We start from the raw sequence: 22,258 nt of genomic DNA, 5'->3' as shown, positions 1-22,258 counted from the left end.
TCCTTGTCTACATCACTGCAGGTTTGGAAGTGGAACATGTATGTAAGAATGCGGGTCACTGTGTTAACGTGGGGAACTCCCATCAGTGCAAGTGCCAGTCAGGATACACTGGCAGCTACTGTGAGGAGATGGTGGACGAGTGCCAGTCGAATCCCTGTAGAAATGGCGCTACATGCAAGGATTATCAGGGCACATACGAATGTGTAGTGAGTACATTCCTCTTTTTTTGTTGTTTTTTTTCTCTGCACGTCTCTGAAAGTGGTTGTTGGGTGAAAAAGAACAAAAAAATAAATCTCATTTCATTGTATCCAGTGTAAACCAGGCTTCCAAGGAGTGAACTGTGAGTATGACGTTGACGAATGTCACTCTAAGCCCTGCCTCAACGGAGGAAGATGTATCAACCTCATCAACCGCTTTACATGCATCTGCCCACCTGGAACGCACGGTAGGTCTAAACCCCTAAATTGTTTTAGCTCTGTTCGGATTAGCTAAATTATTTATTTTTGCTAAATCCCAGAATAAAGAGCAGGAGAATTGTGTTTTTTTTTTTTTTTGTTTTTTTTTTAACTCAGAAGGTTTCATTCATTTCTCAGGCTAAAAAAGATCTCTTCCAAACACTTTAGTTTTAGTCTCATTAGAACAGGAAAGTATTGTTCTCTGACTGTTTTTACAAACTTTAATCGAAATTTAAAAGTTTGTTTTCTAAAATTGTGAATTTGAAAAATTAAAGTAAATAAAATAAAATAAAATAAAAACAAATAAAATATTGCACTCATTACTATTCCGTTTAATAAATAGAAATAATTTTGGTAATCTTAATTGACCTAAAACATGAGAAATTTAGCCCGATTTAATGTCAGACAGTGGAAAAAAGAAACTTTGTTTCTATTAATACAGTGTACGTAAAGATCTGGTTCAGCTTTCTGTTTTTTTGAAAGCCTCATGTCTTTATAAGTTATCTTACAACTAATATGGTTAGGATGGTTTTTTTTATATCTTAAATGTATTCATTGCATTTCCTCTGTTTGAATGTGATGGAAGAAAAGTTCAAACACACCACCCTCTGCTGGTGTCTGGAGCTTTGACTTTTACATTTCGGCTGTACAGATGGCGTGAAGTTCGTGTAAAATCCTCCCTGAAAGATTTGCTTCACTTGGTGCATGCGTGAAGTAAGATCTTTTCGCTGTTCTGCAGGAGTCCAGTGCGAGGTGAACGAGGATGACTGCGCCCCCAGCCCAGGCTCCTCTGAGCCGCGCTGCAGAAACGGAGGACAGTGTGTCGACGGCGTGGGCCGCTACACCTGCTCCTGTCCTCCAGGGTTCGTTGGGGAACACTGCGAGGGCGACGTCAACGAATGCCAGTCTGGACCCTGCAGTGCTGCTGGCAGCCTCGACTGCATCGAGCTGGTCAATGACTATCAGTGTCTCTGTCGCCTCGGATACACAGGTACGTGCATCTTACCTGCTCAAACTGGTGGCACGCAAGTAGAGCAATTTTCTGTTGTTGGTGTGAGAGCGTCACGCAAGACCCTATTGATCTTTCTGCCTTTTGTTGCGGATTATTTCTTAACCTTCTCGCGGGTCTGTTTCTCCCCTCCTGGTTCCTTTAGGTCGCCATTGTGAATCCATGGTGGATCTGTGTGTGTCGAAGCCGTGCCGTAACGGCGGCGTCTGCACCATGAACATGAGCTCAGTACATGGCTACATGTGCACTTGTCCCCCTGTAAGTCATTCTTAATTTTGCTTTTATTTCCATCATTGTCCGATAAAATATTAAAAAAATTTTATTCTCGTAAACTAACTTATTAAATGTATTTAATGGCATGCATATATGTTTAATTTTTAAGATATCCAACATTCAAAATATGAACTGAATGTAATTCAAAGTCATGTATTTTAAGAAACCAAAAAGGTTTTTTATTATTTTCTTAGTATTTCTGTATGAATTCTAAAAATTATGTATTAAAATCTAGTATATAACTAATTTAAAATAAGTATCTTTACTGTGTACTTACAGGTTTGCGCTGGTGCATTTTAGCTTGCTTTGTCTATAAAATATTTATGGTGGCAAGAGAAAAATGCTCTTTTAACTTTAAATAATTATTGCTAACCACTGTTTACTCCTCATCAAAGGATCCCTGCCTCCATGTAACATTTAGGGCTGCAACTGATTATTTTAGTAATCGATTATTCTACGAGTCATTGGATAAAAAATGTGCATATTCTGCAGATTTTTCATTTAACCACTTAAGCCTTTTATGTACAACATTAGAAATATATTAAACATGCTATTAAACAATTTTGACTGCCTAAAATATCAGCATGTGAAAAGCTCAAGTCTTTTTGATACAGCGTAGAGCTGATCTGTTGATTACTGGTGATCATAGTTGGATTACAAAAAGTATGTAATAGATTTGTTGAACAAAATTCGAACCAGGTGAAGCTAAATCCACGTCACTTGAGGAGTTTTGGGTAGAACATATTTACAGGCAAATGTATATTTATGATAGTTGCAAAATGTATACATTCTTGGACAGTTTTGACTTAATTTTTGCTTTAAGTGTGTTCTTTTAGCAGATGGCCTTTTTAGAGTCTATATGCTTCAGTTAATGATTAATCTTTTATTAATTTAATTGATGAATATTTCAGTAATCGATTCATCACCATTAATCTGAATAATCGTTTCAGCCTTATCAACACTACTACTTTCTGTTTGTGTATCATGAGTTCAGGCTAAAGGTGACGATGCTGCCAGCCGTTTTCTTTTCTTTTGCTGCTATTCTCTCTCTCTTTACTAACCGCTTTTGTTTGTCTACCCTAACTTCTTGCTGCCTCTATATTTTCATGCTTGCTTCAGAGGGCTAAACCATGGCTCAGGTAAAGTAGAATCTCATTTGTAGGACCAACTAGGAATAATGGAAAATAATCTACAAGCTTATCTGGTGCTTTATGAGCCTATGAAATATCAGTGTAATAACTCAGCGGTAACACTGTGTTTCACAGGGCTTTTCTGGATTCAGCTGTGGTGAAATAGAGGATTTCAACTGTGCAAGACTGAGCTGCCAAAACGGCGGCCGCTGCATGAAGTCACCAGTAGGACAACTGTATTGCCAGTGCCAGCCGGGCTTCAGCGGGTCACACTGTGAGAAGGAGCAGATGTGCTCAGTTGCCTGCCAGAACGGAGGAACCTGTGTCAAAGACCCGTCCAACCCGTTTCAGCACAGCTGCCAGTGTCGCGACGGCTTCGTCGGACGATTCTGTGAGAACAAAATACGTGAGCTTAGGCCTCCGAGATGCCCTTATGCACAGTGTGAGTTACGACTAGGAGATAACGTGTGTGACGAGCAGTGCAACAACCATGAATGCCAGTGGGATGGAGGCGACTGCTCGCTCAACTGGCCGCAGCCGTGGGCCAACTGCACAGCCACAGTCGCCTGCTGGGATCTCTTTAAGAACGGACAGTGTGACAAGGAGTGTGACAACCCTGGCTGTCTCTTTGACAGCTTTGAATGCATGGAGGTCCACACAAGCCCATGCAAGTACGTCACTCTCCTCCTTGTTCTCTTGATGATCTATAAAAAGCACCAAAATTACTTAAAGCAATTAAAAAAAAACATTCCCTGTGTTTTTAAGGTATGACATGTACTGCAAAGACCACTTTGGAAATGGTATCTGTGACCAGAGCTGCTACACAGAGGCCTGTGGGTGGGACGGACTGGACTGCTCTAACGACGTGCCGGCTGATTTGGCAGCCGGCACGCTGGTTATTGTGGTCCTACTGCAGCCAGAGGAGCTGCTGGGAGACCTGAGGGGTTTCCTGCGCTCCCTGGGAGCCCTGCTCCACACCAATGTGCGGGTGAGGCTGGACGAGAACAAGGAGCCGATGGTGTACCCTTACTATGGAGAACAGAGACAGACTGACAAAAGCAGAAGCAAGCGGGAGCTGGCCAGAGAGGTTATTGGGTAAGAGTGGCTTGTAATGGGAAATGATTTCTGCTCAGTCTGGCAATAATGGAAAAATACAGAGTTTATTTTCAGTACAAACGTCTGGTTAAATAAGAAAAGAAAAAAAACTACTTTGGAGAAATATGTTTTTTTCCCATAATTTCTTCTCCCATTGTGTAAATGTTATCATCTGTCCTTGTATTTTTCCTCCCTTCTTTGTATCCTTACTTATGTCCTCTTTCCACTATGTTTTCCTGTGTCCTTACTTCCTCACTGTGAAAAGTTCAGTCTGGAAAACTGGTGAACTTTTACATGACAGTGTGTGTAAGAACTTTGTAGTTCCCTAATCAATGGGTTAAAATAATCAGCTGATATTTTATTGCTAACTAGTTTGGTGTTTTGACCTTTGTCGACGCAGCTCTTTGGTGCACCTGGACATCGATAACCGTGAATGCTCCAAGAGCTCCACCTCCAACTGCTTCTCCAACACGTCTACAGCCGCCTCCTTTATCGCAGCGGCTCACATCAAGGCCGACCTGCCTTACCCACTGGTGTCTGTTAAGAGTAAGTAGATCTACCATCACACATCTGCAACATGATTGAACAGTTTCTCTTTTGACAAACAACACTTTGGCTGAAATCTGTTTTTACGTCACTACATCATATCTAATTCTCCTGAAATCCATGATTAAAAATTACAACCATATCCACCTTCCTCTTAAAAACAGGTGCTCCAACAGAGGAGTCCCCCTCTATATATCCGTACCTGATTGGAGTTGCCGCTTTTATCGTTCTGCTGATTCTGGTGCTGGGGATGCTGGCAGCCAAGAAGAAACATAAACATGGAGTTCTGTGGCTCCCCGATGGCTTCCTGGCCACCAAGAATGACAAGAGGAGAGAGCCTGTTGGACAGGACGACTTTGACATGAAGTGAGTCAATATTCACATCAGCTACAAGTGAAACCCAACATATAAGAAACTTGTGATTCATTTCATTACATTGTAAAATATGTTTTCATCTTGTGTTAGGAATTTCAAGACCCATAATGGAAGCATGGTTGATGGAGGTCAGAGTCAGAGATGGCTCGATGATGAAACTCCATCCAAAAAGCCAAGAGTATGTGGATGATAACTCTTACGTAACAGTTCGTCAATGGCTAAGGTGTGGTTTTTTTTTTTTTCAAGCTTTTTATTTTTTTTTTCCCAGACTGAAGACAAGCCTCTGCTTTCCATCCCAATGGATGGAGGTATCGACCGTAGAGAATGGACCCTGCAGCATCACAAAGCTGCAGACATCACTCTCACTCCTCCCCAGGCTGACTTAGATGCTGACTGTCTGGATGTTAATGTCAAAGGACCTGGTGAGACGCCGCTTTTTCTATCATTTTACAAGATGAAGTATGAGGAAGTGTATTTAGTTCTTAATTTTCCCTTTCCTCACTCAGATGGCTTCACCCCTCTGATGGTGGCGTCCCTGCGTAACGGTGGAGGTCCGGACTGCAGCCTGCATGCAGACGAGGAAGACGAGAGCGGAGGAGACGAACCGGGACCAAGTGTCATTTCCGATCTGATCGCTCAGGGCGCAAATCTGATGGCTCAGACCGACCGCACAGGGGAAACCGCTCTCCACCTGGCCGCCCGCTACGCCCGGGCCGACGCCGCCAAGAGACTGCTGGACGCCGGAGCGGATCCCAACGCTCATGACAACATGGGCAGAACCCCGCTTCACGCCGCCGTGGCAGCCGACGCACAAGGAGTCTTTCAGGTAAATCAGCTTCCTGACCAGAGGGACGAGAAGTCCTGAAAAACCCAAACACCTTTTTAGATTTTGTGACGTTACAACCACAAAATTCTGTTTATGTTAGTTGCTCTAATAGCTGGATTTAGAGCTTCAGAATTGATGAAAGAGATGGACTCTTTATACTTTATTAGGTGAGATCTGAAGGAAATTTGTTTCACTGAATTTTAATTATATTCTCTAGATATAGTAGGGGACTCAACACAAACGCATGCACTGATCTTGTCACAAAATATCCCAATAAAACACACTGCAGTGTTTGGCTGTAATATGGAAAAGTATTTGCAAGTCAAAACAAAAATGAAGAATGACAGTACAAGACAGTCATTAGGCCTGTCACGATAGCAAATGTATTAGTTATCGCCGAAATTATTTCAATAAATGATAATGTTGTTTTGAGACCATTTTCAAGTAATATATATAATAATTGTGTAATAATGCAAGTTCGCCCTCTCAAAGACCAACAAACTCTAATTTTATAAGGAACACATAACACTGGAAATGGAATATATCCAAAGTAAAACACAGCCAAAAATAAAAAAATAAAATGGAAATAAAAACTACCAACTGAAACCAGAAAAAAATGGATCATGAAGTCTCTTAAAATAAAATTTCCCTTCAAAAAATATTAATCATCAGAATGGAAATTATCAAGCTCATTTTAATGTATCATGCTATTAATTGTAGTTGTTTTTAATTATGGTATCAGCTTTGTTTAGTCCAAGACAAATTTCCCCAGGTTTGTTTTCTTCACGTATCGTTATGTTTGTTTTTCCAGATTCTGATCCGGAACCGCGCTACAGAACTGGACGCCAGGATGAACGACGGTACGACGCCGCTGATCCTGGCAGCACGGCTCGCTGTGGAGGGCATGGTAGAAGAGCTGATCCACTGCCACGCTGACATCAACGCTGTAGACGACCACGGTAAGACAGCAAATGATAATGTTGTTGTTGTTGGTATGCTTGCTCTAAGTGAGCAGGGCGGGCTACAACGTTAGGTTCATCAACCAAAATGTGACTGCAGAGGGATTACGCCATTTTATAAACATTGTGGTCATTTACACCCCTTTTTGAGTCATATTGTTGATATTTTGGCAGATTTTTTAAAAAGCAAAGAGTAGAAATGGAGATCTGATTTTAAATATCATCTGAAAAAATAACATCTATTTAACAAACTATATATATTTTTTTATCAACGTTTAGGTAAATCTGCTTTGCACTGGGCGGCTGCAGTTAACAATGTGGAGGCTACTCTTGTGCTTCTGAAGAATGGAGCCAATCGCGACATGCAGGACAATAAGGTTTGTTGTTATTATAGTTATATTTTGTGTGTGTTGGTTTGTCCTGCAGTTTTTTCTGACAGATGAATATATCTATCATCATGTGATGCACTTGTTACTACACATTTGTTACTGTATAAATATTGAGGGGTGTTTCTGTTGGATCATTGCAGCCTGACATAAATTAACAGGCTGCATCGTTGTTTGTTTCAGGAGGAGACCCCCTTGTTCCTCGCAGCACGAGAAGGCAGCTTTGAGGCGGCTCAAGTTCTTCTCGATCACTACTCCAACCGCGACATCACCGATCACCTGGACCGGCTGCCCCGCGACACGGCTCAAGAGCGCATGCACCATGACATAGTCCGCCTGCTGGACCAGTACAACCTGGTTCACAGCCCACACAACGGCGCCAACCACATGGGTGGAGGTGGAAACTCTGTGATGTGTGGGGCGAACGGTGGAGGCTTCATCGGCATGCGGCCCGGACCCCAAGGCAAGAAGAGCAGAAGCAGAGGAGCTGGAGCGAAGGCTGGGGGCGTCGGCGGGGGGCCCAAGGAGCTTAAAGACTTGAAAGTAAAGAGAAGGAAGAAACCTGCTGGAGGAGAGGGTCCGGGTCTGGCTGCGGCGGGTGGAGGAGGTGGAGGAGGTGCAGGTGGAGGCAGCACTAATGGTGTAAAGGCAGCAGGAGGACTTCCTACAGAGAGCTCGGTCACCATGTCGCCTGTCGACTCCCTGGAGTCGCCTCACTCCTACGCAGGCGACGTTTCCGCCGCAGGCTCCAACACCGCCAACTCCCCTCCCCTCCTGAGCAGTCCCACCTCCAGAGCAATGCTGCCCCCGGTCAGCCACATGCTGGGGCAGCAGCAGGGCTGGGGGGGAGTGGCCAAGCACGGCTACAACGGTCACATGTTCGGTCTCCTCCCGCACGCCATGAGAGGAGCGCATGCTGGCATGAGCCACGGCCAGGGCCCCATGATGACCCCCATGAACGTCGCCATGATCAGGGAGCAGCTGCCCTCCATCGTCACCTTCCAGATGGTTCCCACGGGAACGGGCCAGGCCATGCTGAAGCAGCCCCAATCGGGGCAGGTACAAGTCAGCCAGAGCCAGGGCCAGAACCAGAGTCTGTGTCACACCCAGCCGGTCCCGGGACACGTCCACTGCAGCCAGGGGATGATCTACCCGGACCAGATGAACGTGGTGCAGGGCCCCTCCCACACCCTGCAGCATCCCCACAACATCAGCCACTCCAACGGGATGGAGGGCCAGTCTCGACCGCTGCCGCCCTATACGCCCATGCAAAGCCCGGTGGATAAATACCCTACCCCTCCCTCTCAGCACAGCAACCTCCTCTCTGGGTCAGAGGGCACCACCCCGGGCCGCTCCACCCACCCGCAGAACGAGCATCCATACCTCACCCCCTCCCCCGAGTCCCCGGATCCCTGGTCCTCCTCCTCTCCGCACTCTAACTCGGACTGGTCCGACGTCACCACCAGCCCCACCCCGCTGGGGAACTCCCACCACGCACTGCCATCGTCACGCCACACACACATTCCAGAGCAGGCGCAGATGCAGCCGCCGTCGCAGCAGATGCAGCCGCCCGCGCAGCAACCTCAGCTCGGAAACATGCAGGTGTTCGCATGAAGGCGCCAGAGGAGAGCAGAAACAGACTGACTCTTTGGTTCAACACATAAACACACACCCAGTCCCTTTCTCGTACACTCTCTGTCCTCTAAAATCCTAGTCACCCACCTCCCCTTCTGTTTCCAACTAAGGCAACAGTATATAGTTTGTATAGCGTAATTTGGTACTTTCCGCTAAAATCACATCCTCTGGAGCAGAAGCTTGGCTCTAAAAACTTTTCCATATATTTACATTCATCAGCCAAGACTTCTTCCTCTTCATTTGGAACCAAATTTGCACAATAATAACCACTGCTACGGCATCCAGGTGCATCACGAACTGGTTCTGCGATTCCCGAGGGATCGCGAAGAAAAACTATCGACCAGAAGAAGTTCAGCTCTTCTTGCTTAAATAACAGAAAAAGGAGACTGTTCATCAGAAATCCTCCACACTGACACTCTATCTCTATTCTCAAAAAGTCTGTTAAATCTGTTCACTAGATGCTACCTTTACGTGTTCTTCAGTGTTATAAACTTGCTGATACTAACTTCTGGTTGACACCGTTCACTCTAAATGTTTTAATTTAACGAGTCTCAATCAGCTGATGCTTTCATTAACTAAAGAAAAAAAAAAAACCTGCTTGTTGGTTCCTCTGTTTTGTTGTTGGTGTTTTTTTTTTTTTATTCCTGTTTATTGTGCCAATGGCTAGGTTTTTAGCTTTTGTTGTATCACGGTTTTACATTTTCTGTCTGTTCAGTACATCGATTATGTCAGGACGTTCTTTAAATGGGGATTTACAGTCAAAAACAGGTGTTGAGATATTTATGTTTTGTCCGTTTTCACTCTTAAGACGTATCGGAGGGATTCATTCTGTTGTTTTAAAGCCGTTTGTGTTGGTTTTGTCCGTCGTTGCCGTCTCCGTTGTTATTATTCTGTAAGAAGAAATGTACATACACTTAAAGCAATTTCTGCTTGTTTTAGTTGAGCTAAATGTGGTGTTGTTGCCTTCTTAAAGTGCCTGTTTTTTATATAAATATCTGCACTTCCTAAATGATTTTGAAAGTTACAAAGGTGTATGTTTTTACCGTTAAACTGCCTCTAAGCAGTTGTCTTCCAAAATTGTATAAGATTTGTTTATCTACAATCAACGTTTGTCATGATTCATAACCAAGTCTGCCCACAAGCAGTAAAAGATGGGTTTTTTGTTGTTGTTTTTTGTCTCAAAGCGGATGGTGAGTTTCTGCTCTGTAATCACAGACAATCATAAAATCGTTGATTATTTTCAAAAAGGAGTGGGAGACCAAATTGTGTTTTGTTAAGCCAAAAAATGCTCACTGTGTACATATATTTGTTGCTTGTAAAAGTTTTGCATCTGCTCAACGGTAAGAGACGGAGCGCTTGCATCCCGCACCAGCTGAAACGTTGAATCGCCGTGAGTGAGGTCGAGCTCATCAATATTCCTGACCTTTGCCTTCGTTCCTGTACACACAGTCTCTTTAGTTTCACAAAGCCATGTACTGTACGATGTGATGTCAGTCTGTATTTTTCAGTCATAATCATCTGGTACCTATTCAAGACTGTCTGTGTTCTGTATATAAAATCTTTTTTTTTTGTATGTTTACCATTCTTTTTTATGTTAACCAAATAGCCTATGTTATCCATGCAGTATGAAGTAGTTGTCACCATGTTTGTTAAAGGTAGAACCAACGTCGATTCAGGAGGTAATCTGTTCAGAAAAAAAACAAAAAAACAATAATAAACCAAATGTGTTTACTTAAATAAAGCCCTGATCTTCATAGACCTCTCTGCATGTTTGCCCATTTTTCTCATCTAAGCTGGAATATTCTATAGCCTACCGCAAAAGTACTCACGTTTCCACTTTTATTGGGATTTTATGTGACACACCAACACAAAGTAGTGCATAACTATAAAGTATATATTTTGCTTTTGTTCCCTAAACGTGTGACGTCACTTAAATGGCTCACATCATCAAACAAACATAATAAAATACTAAGACAGGTTCCAGATGACCAACTCATTTATTGAGGGGAAAAAAAGCATCACTCACCTTACGCCTTGTTTAATCAAGAACTGTGATTAAGCACCATTTTGAGAACGCTTTTGTTTAATATCATTGGCTGAGATCAGACCTGATTACTGTCACACCTGTAGAACCTGAAAGACTTGAATAATGTGGAACTTGTCTGAAAACATGAAGTAGGCTAAAAGACCTCAAAAAGCAACACAACATGCTAACATAACGTGTTTTTGAATTGAATTTGAACTTGTTAAAAACATTTCTTTATTAGAGTCAAAAAAAAAAAAGGTTGTAATGTTGAATTGAGACTAAGTGAAAGCAATCACGTACAAATGGAGAAAAAAAATTACTGCAGGAGCGCCTTAATGACTCATGCAGAAAGTTCATTTAAAAAAAAAAAACATGTAAAGCACGAAAGGCCGTCCGTCAGCTGAGGTCAGAGTTCATGTTTCAACAGTAAGAAAGAGACAGGGCAAAAAAATGGGAGAGTTCCAGGGTGAAAATCTGCTGGGCAAGAAGAATATAAAGCCCTGTTTGAGAAAATATTCTGTGCACTAGTGACACAAAAGTGAAACTTTTAGGAAAGTACGCGTCTTGTTACATCTGGAGTAAAACTAGATGTTCCTGATGTTTCAGGAGAAAAACAACATGATGGTGGTATTGTGATGTTCTGGTGCTGCTGCTCTGCACCAGAACACAACTGGTTCAGAACCTGGGGAAACCGTGAGTTCTGTTCTCTGGCAGAAAATCCAGGAGGAGACATCTGGCCGTCCGTTCATGACCTTAAGCTCAAACAAACTTGGGTAATGCAGCAGGACAATAATCCAAAGTTCACCAGTAAGTTCACATTGAAATAACTACAAAAAAAACCCTGAAACAAGGTTTCATGATGTCCATATAGAGTCTGTTTGTGCTTGAACACGTTTTCAATGCGAAGCAGTTTTCAGATTTACCTTAGCTTGTCTTTGTCTCATATAATATTTCTCCTGGGTCTGAAAAGAACAGAAAAAAAATGAGAAAGACTTAGTCAGAGACTTAGGTATGTAAATGTGCATGTAAACTTCTGGTTTCAACTGCATTTACTTTTCTCTGAAGCTCCTAAAACATCCAGTTCCCTTCAGAAGTTGAATAGAGTCCGTTTGTGTATTAAATAGTATATTAGATATATAGTGTGTTCTTGATACTATGACTAAATAAAAATAAGCTTTTCCTGTAGATCAAAAATAAATAAGTAGAGTCATATAGAATCAAAAGGGAAATAAATATTGCATATTACTTTATGTCATTAAATCTCAATTCCCTAATCTTATTTATTTGTTTATTTTTTTCAATATGTACAAAAATTCAGCACGATTAAAATTATTTTTACGTTTTCAAGGGAGCGGGTGGAATAAATTTAACAATATTCCCACTCCTTATCCACCTATATAATCTTACATGCACAATCCATACACCTACCAACATAGTATTTGTTTAATTTCATTTACAAAACTAGATGGACAAACAGTATTTATTTAAATTGCACAAAAAAACTAGTATTAACAACAAAAACACCAACAATAACTGAATAGCAATGTTATATTATATCCGCCAATAATCATATGTTTATATGACAATTATTTTTGGACATTGTCTAGTTTCAATATTGAAATTATTCCACGGTATGACTCCACTTACTGATACACAATACTTTTTTCTAGTAGGTCTGAATTTGCACATTTTAAACTGTGATTTCCTCCTTAACTTACAAATTTGCTCCTTAAACTTAGACAATTTTTGTTTCTTTTTGTCTTTGTGAAGAATTAGCTCCGTCTGTAATTTCACTGTGTGAAATTTAATTTTAATCATTTAGATTTAATTTTACAAATAGTGTGTGTTAGTATTTCCTAAATAAACCCACCTTACGGATTATTCGTCCACACATTTAGACTCGAACCAGCAGGTGGCGCAATATTCAGCTGTTAAGGGGGAAATAAAAAAAAACAAGGAAGAGATGTGAACAAGGAAGTGATCCAGGACCTTCAGAGGCATGAGATTCCTCCAGTAAAGTGCTTTCCTGCGGTTTGTGCGCGTCTCTTCTGAAGCGTGGTTGAACCGTAATGGCTCGGAGCTTCCCGACGGTCGGTGCGGAGAGCCGGGAGGAGATTCACCGGACTTAAAGGGACGGACGGGAGAGGAGCTGCTGTTTTGACAGCTGGGATTATCCTCCACTGTCCCTCTGTCTGCCTCAGAGAGACAATCCGAACTGAGCTGAGGCAACAACTTCAAGGAGTGGAATCCACTTCATGCTGAGGGGAACCTGACGGGCTGCCGGTAAAGGAAAAGGTGAACTCACCTGTCTGCTGGCTCACCTGTCTCTGGTTCCACGTCGTCCTCCACGTCAGACTGACTGTCCGGTTTTTCCTCAGGTTCCCACCATGGCTTCAGCCCGGCTGAAGTACCTCTCCCTGGGCGTGCTGGTATTCCAGACCACGTCGCTGGTGCTCACGATGCGGTACTCCCGCACCCTCCAGGCCGAGGGCCCGCGGTACCTGGCGTCCTCGGCCGTGGTGGTGGCCGAGGTCATGAAGATCCTCGCCTGTGTGGTGCTGGTTTTCAAGGAGCACAGTGAGTGGGGTGTTCGGAGGGCTCCACCAGCATAGAAGTACTGGTCCTTCCAGGGCCGATCTCAGGATGTTTAGGGTCCTACATAGTCCTTGATTTGGGGACCATATCGACCTGGTGTTACTGGAACCTGTTCTGACATCAGTCATCGTCACGCAGCCTTTTTGGGGCCCTAGGCAGATTTTAATCCAGGGCCCCTCATACTAACTCATCATAATTTCTAAACTGCCTGTTTGTAAAAACACAAAACTTTTTCATCAGTATTAAGGAATTACTCACTTAAATCAAGCTCATATTTCGGTAACACTTTATTTGAAGGGGGTTGAATAAGACTGTCATGACACCGTCATAAACATGACATAACATCTGTCATGAACATGAATAAGGCTTCATGAATATTTATGACTGTTGTCATAAAGCGTCATTCGGTAAATTATGACACTTTTAATACAAAGTTGACATTATTCAAAATGTCTTTGTTATGACAACTTGACAAGAAATCATTACTGATATAAATTTGTTATAAAATAATTACTGATTGCACTTTAAAACTTAGATAACTTTATGTTATTAAAGGTAAAGTTTAAACAGTAATGATTTCCTGGTTAATGTCAAGTTGTCATAACAAAGACATTTTGAATAATGTCAACTTTGTATTAAAAGTGTCATAATTTACCGAATGACGCTTTATGACAACAGTCATAAATATTCATGAAGGCTTATTCATGTTCATGACATGTCATGTCATGTTTATGAAAGTGTCATGTCAGTCTTATTCACCCCCCTTCAGGTAAAGTGTTACCCATATTTCTTGTAAGTTGTTTTTGTCTTGTTTCAAGTGTATATTTGCTCTAGAAATTAGACCAAAAATACTTTTGGTCTAATATTTTTTGTGTTTTTTGCACTGAATCCTTTTTGAACTGGTGACATTTTGGTAATGACAATGTTTGGAAAATATGTATATTTTTGTTTGTTGAAGACTTGAAAATGCAAAATATGAGAGAGTAACGGTAATTATGATGCAACTTTAACATGCGAGACGTGCGGTCTTCGCGCCGACAACCAGACGGTTTCTAGATGTCACTAAAAATTAAGTTTTTGTTTTGCATAAAAAAGAAAATGTCAACCATTAAGCATGAATCATAACCTCCGACCAGAGCTGCTTCAGTCCCCGATTTGAAGTGAACTCAGTTTCCATCACAACACAGAAAACAGAATAAAATAATGCAGGTCTGCATGGTCGATGTTTACGTATAGCAACATGTGTGATTTGGGGAGCTCATCTGATGAAGACGCTGTCGGCGATCGAGAGCTCCCTAGTCTGAGCTTAGCTCGTTCCCAGCTTTCTCGTCTGAATCAGGTTAAGACTTTTAATAAGCTTCGAAACCTTTTAACTTTTAGACCAAACATACACCAAGTTTAACCTGGGCGTCCACGAACAATTAAAAACAATTTGAAAAGGAAAGACTCAGGCTTCACCAAGCTGTGCTTTCGTTGTTGCTGCACTCATGCGAGGGCAAACAAACTCCACTTGCCTCTTTTGCTCTATCCCCGCATAAAGACATTTTAATGGCTCTCCCTGCTCTGCTGCAGGTTACAGCATGCGAGCTCTGAACAGTATCCTGCGTCAGGAAATCCTCCATAAACCTGTGGAGACGCTGAAGCTGGCCATCCCTTCGGGGATCTACACGCTGCAGAACAACCTGCTGTACGTCGCGCTGTCCAACCTGGACGCCGCCACATATCAGGTACGCCCAGAGGACCATGGGAGTGACTGACGAATCTGTGCTTTTAGATTAACAACATTTCCCTCTTTCTTTTTTTTTTTTTTTTTTTTAACCTCAGGTGACGTACCAGCTGAAGATCCTGACCACGGCCCTGTTCTCTGTCTCCATGCTTGGCCGCAGGCTGGGGGTCTACCAGTGGCTCTCCTTGCTGATCCTGATGGCCGGAGTGGTTCTTGTGCAGGTGAGGTACATTGTTTGGTTTTAGTTTGCTCGAATGAACTGGAACAATATTGCTTCAATTTCAGATGTCAGAGATTTAACTAAAGTCCTTTAACTAAAGCTAGGCAGTGGCTTCATTGTTGCTGTCTTTACTCGTTTTGGAGCGATGGCTCTGAAGTTTCAGAGCTGGAAGTATTATTGTGCCACCAGTTGAAAAAAAAATGAACTAAATCAATTGCAAAGAGTGTTTTGCTTTGCTTTGTCGTAATGATGCTAACTGGCAATACATCTAATAGCTATCTATTTCCTTTTAAAAGTATTCATAAGGAAATGCATTTGTGGTATGAGCAGCAGATATGAGTAAGTGATACTCGTATAACAACATAATGGGTTTTGTTATTGGAACCAAACACCCTAAAGCTGTCAACACAACCAAGATGTCTGATTTGTGACAAATGCTCGGGTGCAGAACAAGGCGGTGTCCCACAGCAGTGTGCGACCAGAATAATGTGTCTCCCCTGCTTGTTAAATGAGAAATTTTGAATTGCCACAAATGTCTTGTTGCTTCAAATTTCAACCCAATCCAATGATTAAACAAAAAAAAAACAATCAAGAATCACTAGCAGAATCATGCATATCAGCCAACAAATATATTTGTTTGTGGTTCCGTTTAAAGAAACAAAAAGACTTTTAAGCAGTGTAAGAACTGCCTGGACCCACTGTAGCAACAAAGTCACAATCAGCCGAACACGTTTCAAGACTGTGGTGCTTAAATCGACTGATATTTGATTAAAAATACAGGATGGATATTTCTGTCATTGTCTACTGATAATATTTCAGTTCTTAACATTCTTTATAAATCTCTAGACAACAATTTTGGCTGTAATCTGTCTCAGCTCTTCACTTCAAGGTTTTACTCTGCTTACGCCTGGCAGCAGGTTCCAGATTCAGAGAAGGAAAAAAAAAAAAAAAAAAACATTAAACGGAGCAACCGTCTTGTTTTCAGTTTCTCTTCCGTTCGCGTTGTGGTTTTTTAATGCGACTGCCTGGATATTACGTCTAATCCTGCAGTTCAAGCAAATGATATTTGTATCTAAAACAAAGCTTTCGGCCTATTAAACAAATTCCTTTTTATTTTGTCTCTCTGCACCACCACGGCTCGTCCTTTCCCTTTTTGTGTGTTGCCACCTTTTTTCCAGCTTACGACAGCACAAAGAGCCCAAGAACAATTTTCTCACAACTCAGCAAAACCGTGAAGATGCCAGCGTATGGATTTCAGACACCTAGTGTTATAAATCTACAGACCTGACTGCGAATATAAATGACTAGAGTTTGGGGCCCTTTTTTTTTTAAATATTATGTTATATGTGTGGTATCATAGTTGATCCAAAAGCACAGAGTTATGACTCATTCAGGGTTGTTTAAGTCTTCTCTCTTCGTGTTGGCAAGGTGTTACTAAAAGTCAACCAGTTAAATTTAACACGTGATTATTTGCATTGGTTTTTTGGGGTTTTTTTTTTTTTCGCTTACCATCAGAAAACAAGGTTGTTCTCTGCCATCTGCAAACCTGTCAGCTCAACTTGTCAGCTTGCAAAAATTCAAATGAAAACAGAAGTTTGCCTGAGATGAACATAAGGCGTACTCGGGCTGACTCTGTTACTGAGCAGCGAGTGAATCCTTCTGCTTCTGGGATGCAAAGTAGGAAATTTTAATAAAGGTTTTAGATTACATGTGGATATTTTTTGTGTGTGTTGGAGTTCCTTATGATGACCTTTTTTTTTCTACAACTTTCCATGGTGTAGTTTTCAGTATTTACAAACCATGCAATAAATTAATAGCAGCCCAGTTTGGCATCATAACAAAGAATAAAACTCCTGCTCTTCATCCATCCATTTGAACGGATCGAACGTTTCTTAAGCTAAAGCTGAAGTGAACATCATCTCGGATGCAAGGCCACACGTTTGACCCACTTTGACACGAGTTCTCGGTGTTCCTATTATTAACTTACTAAACCGATGCTCAAAATCAAAGTGTTTTCTGTTTTTGCTCCCCACAGTGGCCCTCTGAGTCTGCGGCGGCCCCAGAGAAGGAGGCCCGCTCCGCAGGCTCCCAGTTCGTCGGGGTCACGGCGGTCCTGGTGGCGTGCTGCTCCAGCGGCTTTGCCGGCGTCTACTTTGAGAAGATCCTGAAGGAGAGCAAACAGAGCGTGTGGATCCGCAACATCCAGCTCGGTCAGTGGTCGACGGAGACGTCGGACTTGGGGGCGTTACTGCGTGGCGTTGCGTGTGCCGGTGTTTCCAGAGCGAGAACAGAGGCAGCTGGGTTTTCTCTCCCCCCTGTGAATTTCTGTTAAGACAAATGTTCCTGTTTGGGTTTATTTTTACCTTGGAACATGTGAGGCATGTACTCAGCCTCCTGTGACTCTTCCTGCGAGCTCAAAGCTTTTTTTCCACCTGCGTTAAACATTTGAGAGCCGACTTTTTCTGTTTTAAGGCTGTTGAAGCTAACCTGCTTATTAACCTGCTTAGCTAAGCTATGCTAATTCATAATTCTGCGGGCAAATCTTGTTTACGATCTTTACACTTAAGCGCTTTAAGCAGCCATCAACAGTTCAGGTGCACAGCCTCTGGGATATGCAGTGATATAAAAATCATTGCAGGTCTTTTTTAAAAAATTTTTTTTACATCATTCTTTTCTTTAAAACTCACACCAAAGCCTAAACAGCTAAAAGAGTCTTGAGACATTCCTCGAACCTCAAGGTAATTTAAATTAGCTTCTTTAGTCATTAGGCTAACCCAATTCTTGAGTTTAAAACTCCTGTAAATTGCAGCACTGCTAAAACTGTGAAGGCCAAAAATGAAGCCTGAATAAAATATGACTTTAACTGTTTTTTCTTTTTAGAGAAATTATTTTCTGTGTGTTATTTGGAAATTAAGTCTGCGCAAACACACTGTTGCCAGCTAGCTGAATTATTCTGACAAATATTCTCAAACTGGATTCTTTATCCTGAGTTAGTAACCTACCAATTTGGGAAGCATGCAGCACTAGGGGGTGCTACAACGTACAGAGCTTTACTTTGAAAATTCCCCATAGAAAGACTTGTTTTTCCTGATTTTCAGCATGGATTTTTTTTTCTCTCAACCTGATGCAGTCTGTGTCAAACTCTGCTTTTTAGGAATTTGCAATTTTCTTTATACAATCTTAATTACATGCTGCACACACCTTCTTAACAGTTTCCCTTAAAAAATGTTCTCCCAATCTGTACTTCTGTTTTCATACACTTCTATAATATTTGTTGAAGCTGGTGTGCTGAGGATTATTACAACCATTGATAACCATTGCAGACTGAATCTTGCACCAGACAAACCTGTTCAACTGAGAATATTTTAGGTCTTATTAAAGAGTTTCTGTATTTTCTTTTAAATCATTTAGATCATTTACATTAGATTATTGTGAGAGTACAATTATTTTAAAATTTTACGTTTAGAAAAAAAAAAATCCCACTACAAGTTGAACACTAGGGACGCTAGCAGATACAGTAAATGGCCCATAAGCAACCTATGAGAGCAGATCTACCACATTGACACTTCCTGTGAAATGTGGATTGATGCATTTATGCTGTTTTAGCAGCTGGTGTGTTTTGTGTTGTTCTGTTTGGGTTATCCCGTTTTATTTATTTATGTGTGTGTATGTGTGTGTTTCTCCTTCCAGGAATGTTCGGCTTTGTGTTTGGCCTCTTTGGCATGCTAGCATACGACGGGGAGCGGGTGAGAGAGTCGGGGATGTTTCAGGGATACAACACGATCACCTGGACGGTCGTAGCCTTGCAGGTAACTCCTCCTCCACTACCACGGGATCCGATGTCATTTCCCCACCAGCAGCCATCCAGTTTTGCTGAAAGCGGCTCATCGGGCCCCTTCAGGTCGCGCCTTCGTCCATCTGCGTCTGTGTGTTTGTTGTTTCTCCAGGCGCTGGGTGGTCTGGTCATAGCAGCGGTCATCAAGTATGCAGACAACATCCTAAAAGGTTTTGCCACGTCACTCTCCATCATCCTGTCCACTCTTATATCCTACTTCCTGCTGCAGGACTTTGACCCCTCAAGGTAGAAGAACCCGTATTTTTTTTTTTTCTTCGTACATATGGATGCTTTTTCTTATGGTTTCCGGAGCTCATTGTTTCGTTTCCACAGCGTGTTCTTCCTCGGGGCAGTTTTGGTCATCACCGCCACTTTCCTGTACGGCTACGAAGGTAAGCCGTCCGCCAACCCCAGCAGGGCTTAAGCTGACTCTACGGCAGCTTCAGGAGGTCCAGTTGGAGCCTCAAGATGGCGGAGAGGAGGAAGGACAGACGAGAGTGCTGAGGGGACAGAAAAAAGGAGGGATGAAGGGGGAGAGGGAGGAGGTCTTCATCACATATTGTGAGAAGAGGACAGAAATGCAAGCACAACACTGTGGTTGGTCTCACACCGAAAGTGCCTCACTTCTGAAGGAGAAGCGATTTTATTCTTGGGGGGCACGGGGGGGAGGAGAAAACACAAGAGTGTGTGTGTTTTTTTTTCCTTTCCTCTCTATACTGTGGCAGAGATGTCCTGGCTGCCACGTCTACAGGAAAAGGACGGACTGATAGAGTTCATGAAGGACCAGTTTGACAACCAGTAACCGTTTACTGCCACGCTGGTCACGCCCATGCAGTAAATGATTGCAGAGGAAGAGAGCGCCTCTACAGCCATAGTATTTATTGCTCTTTTTGTCCATTTTAAGCAAACATTACAACCTGATGTGAGATGCTAACAGATCGCTGAACTCAAACAGGTCAATAACTCTGGCATGAAAGGGTCCAGTGTAGCTCAGGTGTTACACGCCCTTCACACACACTTGAACTGTAGTGGCCTGCACACTTTATGGCACCCCTAATGAAGATGGGGAGGGGGGGAGGCTCAACTTAAATTAGGCTGTTATTGCTGAAGTATAAATTCTTTTTTTTTTTAGAAAATCTAACCTTTAATTTAAGCTAATTTATCCCACATTGCAACAGAAGCAGTTGTTTTTTTTTCCTGTTTCGCTGACATTTAAATATGACTCTTCAAATTGGAAAACACTGAGGAACATGCTGTTTACTGAAGACAGATGTGGATTCTTCTTCATTTGCTACTGAAATGCTACAGAAAAATTGCATTTTCTGGTAATTTGGGAAATAGGTCAATATTTGTGGAAACCTATACATAACACTGTTGCTGTTGGGGGTCGAAATACTCATTTTGTTTAAAAATATGGATTTGGTTTCAATTATTTCCATCCTCCTGGGACTGTGTGAGTTAAAGTTGATCTGAGGGACATCATTTCATATTTTTGGAGTAGTTGGTTTCCCATTCCCAGCATGAAAAAAACAACAACTGTAGTTTGTGGGAACCTCGTTAGATTGCCTCCCACATGGTAATGGTGGAAATCATACGTTCAAATCGAAACGGATACGGATCACCAGGCAGATCCAACTCGCTCCACAGGCCTTAAACCTGTTTGGTGAGCTGAGAAGAAGAAAACTTAAGAGCTGACCCAAAACTGTGGATAACCTGGAGAGAGATTGTACAGGTACCAAAAGGGGGGGATATGAGCAGCACATATGGCAACAGTGAGTTTAGTAAGAAAAAAAAAAAATTTCTCAATATTCTAAATATTTCCTAGTGTTTGAGTTCGCCTAAACGAAAGGTTAGATTTCTCTCGTCTCTGCCAGGGGTGCCAGTCAGTGTGAAAGGTTCTACAAACACATTTTCTTAAGACACTGATGCTTTCATTGACTACAACTTGTGTTTTCTAAATGACTGCTGTCTTTCTTCAGTCCGTAAAATGTCTTCTCGTCATCAAACTCAGAGACACTCTGTGACCGGATCGCTCCGCCGTCGTCTCAGCCAGCTGGAATCAAACTTTTTACTGTAATTTGGAGTAAAATGTTTGACTGAGGAATTGAACCGAGCAGCTGCTGTGACACCACTCAAAGAAAAAAAAAAAAACTGGTGATTTGGTTCATTTTGGAACTTGAAATCATCTTTAAATCAGTCTTTAGTTTAGCTGCAGTAATTTGGCTTAGGTTTACATTGTTCTTTTAGGCCAATGATGATGGTGAAGCTCTTTGTTTTATTTTATTTTATTATTTTTATTTTTGCAGTATATTGTATTGACTCTGTGGCCAAATAATCAAACACAGAATCCTTTTAGGGAATTTATGATTCATTATGTTTTTGTTTTCTGAGCTACGTTGGTATAAAGCGGGTATAAATATTAAGTTTATCTTAATTATCTACATGTGAAGCTTTTCTGTAAGGACAGTGTGTAACTTATGAGTATGGGTTATTGTGTGGCTCCTGTTTGAACCTTTCTGCTGTGCAACACATTAACAGTTATATTCAGATTGGAATGTATTAAAACACAATATAAAGGTGACAATATGGAGAGTTTTTTTGTGCGGTTTGGTAAAATGGAAAGAAATTCAAGAACATAAGCCTGATATTCTGAGTTGACGTCACTAAATAATTAACCTATAATTCTCCTTATGGAGACTCCTTTATAGAGAAAATTATACTTTTGAAACCCTCGTACACACAGGCAGCAGATATGATCGGATATAAATATATTTCAATTTATTTTTCCTCATTAAAACATTACAGTCGTCACTATTTTTACACTAGAAAAGCCACGATTCGTTGAACAATAATGAACTCCTCGGTCACAAGTGCTGCAATGTTGGGGGGGGTTTCCTGATTGTCGGCGTGACTTCAGAAGTTTGAATCCTCAGATTTTTCACCCGACCGCTCCCGGGTCGAGGTTAAAGGTAGGCGTATCCGTTTTCCAAAACACCCGGCTGCCCGCCTCTCTGACGGTGAGGTGTGTGTCGGTCTGTGAAGCCTCGTTCAGTTGGCGCCACGATGAAGAAGCAGCATGGGAGCGATCTTTGCGGGAACGTCGTCCATTCCTCCTCTGGCTGGGCTCGGCGCTCCTCCGTGATCCGTCCGGGGTTTTTTTGTGTCGA

The 22,258-nt window shown here is 42.0% G+C and overlaps 2 protein-coding genes across 2 annotated transcripts in view; both read left to right on the top strand.

Annotated features, from left to right (window-relative positions):
* Positions 1–10,447, top strand: part of notch2 (notch receptor 2) — a 53,072-nt gene extending 42,625 nt beyond the window's left edge. The window contains exons 22-35 of the mRNA XM_088004921.1: positions 22–206; positions 313–445; positions 1,195–1,446; positions 1,610–1,722; positions 3,003–3,538; positions 3,633–3,962; positions 4,363–4,508; positions 4,673–4,874; positions 4,974–5,061; positions 5,152–5,305; positions 5,390–5,709; positions 6,521–6,668; positions 6,948–7,045; positions 7,238–10,447. Coding sequence (XP_087861047.1) covers positions 22–206; positions 313–445; positions 1,195–1,446; positions 1,610–1,722; positions 3,003–3,538; positions 3,633–3,962; positions 4,363–4,508; positions 4,673–4,874; positions 4,974–5,061; positions 5,152–5,305; positions 5,390–5,709; positions 6,521–6,668; positions 6,948–7,045; positions 7,238–8,668 — 4,136 coding nt within the window. The 3' untranslated portion in view covers positions 8,669–10,447. The remainder of the gene's footprint in view (positions 1–21; positions 207–312; positions 446–1,194; positions 1,447–1,609; positions 1,723–3,002; positions 3,539–3,632; positions 3,963–4,362; positions 4,509–4,672; positions 4,875–4,973; positions 5,062–5,151; positions 5,306–5,389; positions 5,710–6,520; positions 6,669–6,947; positions 7,046–7,237) is intronic.
* A 2,214-nt stretch (positions 10,448–12,661) lies between these two features.
* Positions 12,662–21,675, top strand: slc35a3a (solute carrier family 35 member A3a). Its single transcript, XM_014991518.2, has 8 exons — positions 12,662–13,010; positions 13,094–13,292; positions 14,883–15,037; positions 15,135–15,257; positions 17,292–17,466; positions 18,947–19,065; positions 19,204–19,337; positions 19,425–21,675. Exons 2-8 carry the CDS (start codon positions 13,103–13,105, stop codon positions 19,513–19,515), a joined length of 987 nt encoding a protein of 328 aa, XP_014847004.2. The 5' UTR covers positions 12,662–13,010; positions 13,094–13,102; the 3' UTR covers positions 19,516–21,675.
* The last annotated feature ends 583 nt before the right edge of the window (positions 21,676–22,258 follow it).

This window comes from Poecilia mexicana, unplaced genomic scaffold (genome assembly GCF_051168715.1).
Source record: "Poecilia mexicana isolate PSO_F unplaced genomic scaffold, ASM5116871v1 scaffold_4, whole genome shotgun sequence".
NCBI lineage: Eukaryota > Metazoa > Chordata > Actinopteri > Cyprinodontiformes > Poeciliidae > Poecilia > Poecilia mexicana.
This window is presented reverse-complemented; position numbering and strand designations above follow the sequence as displayed.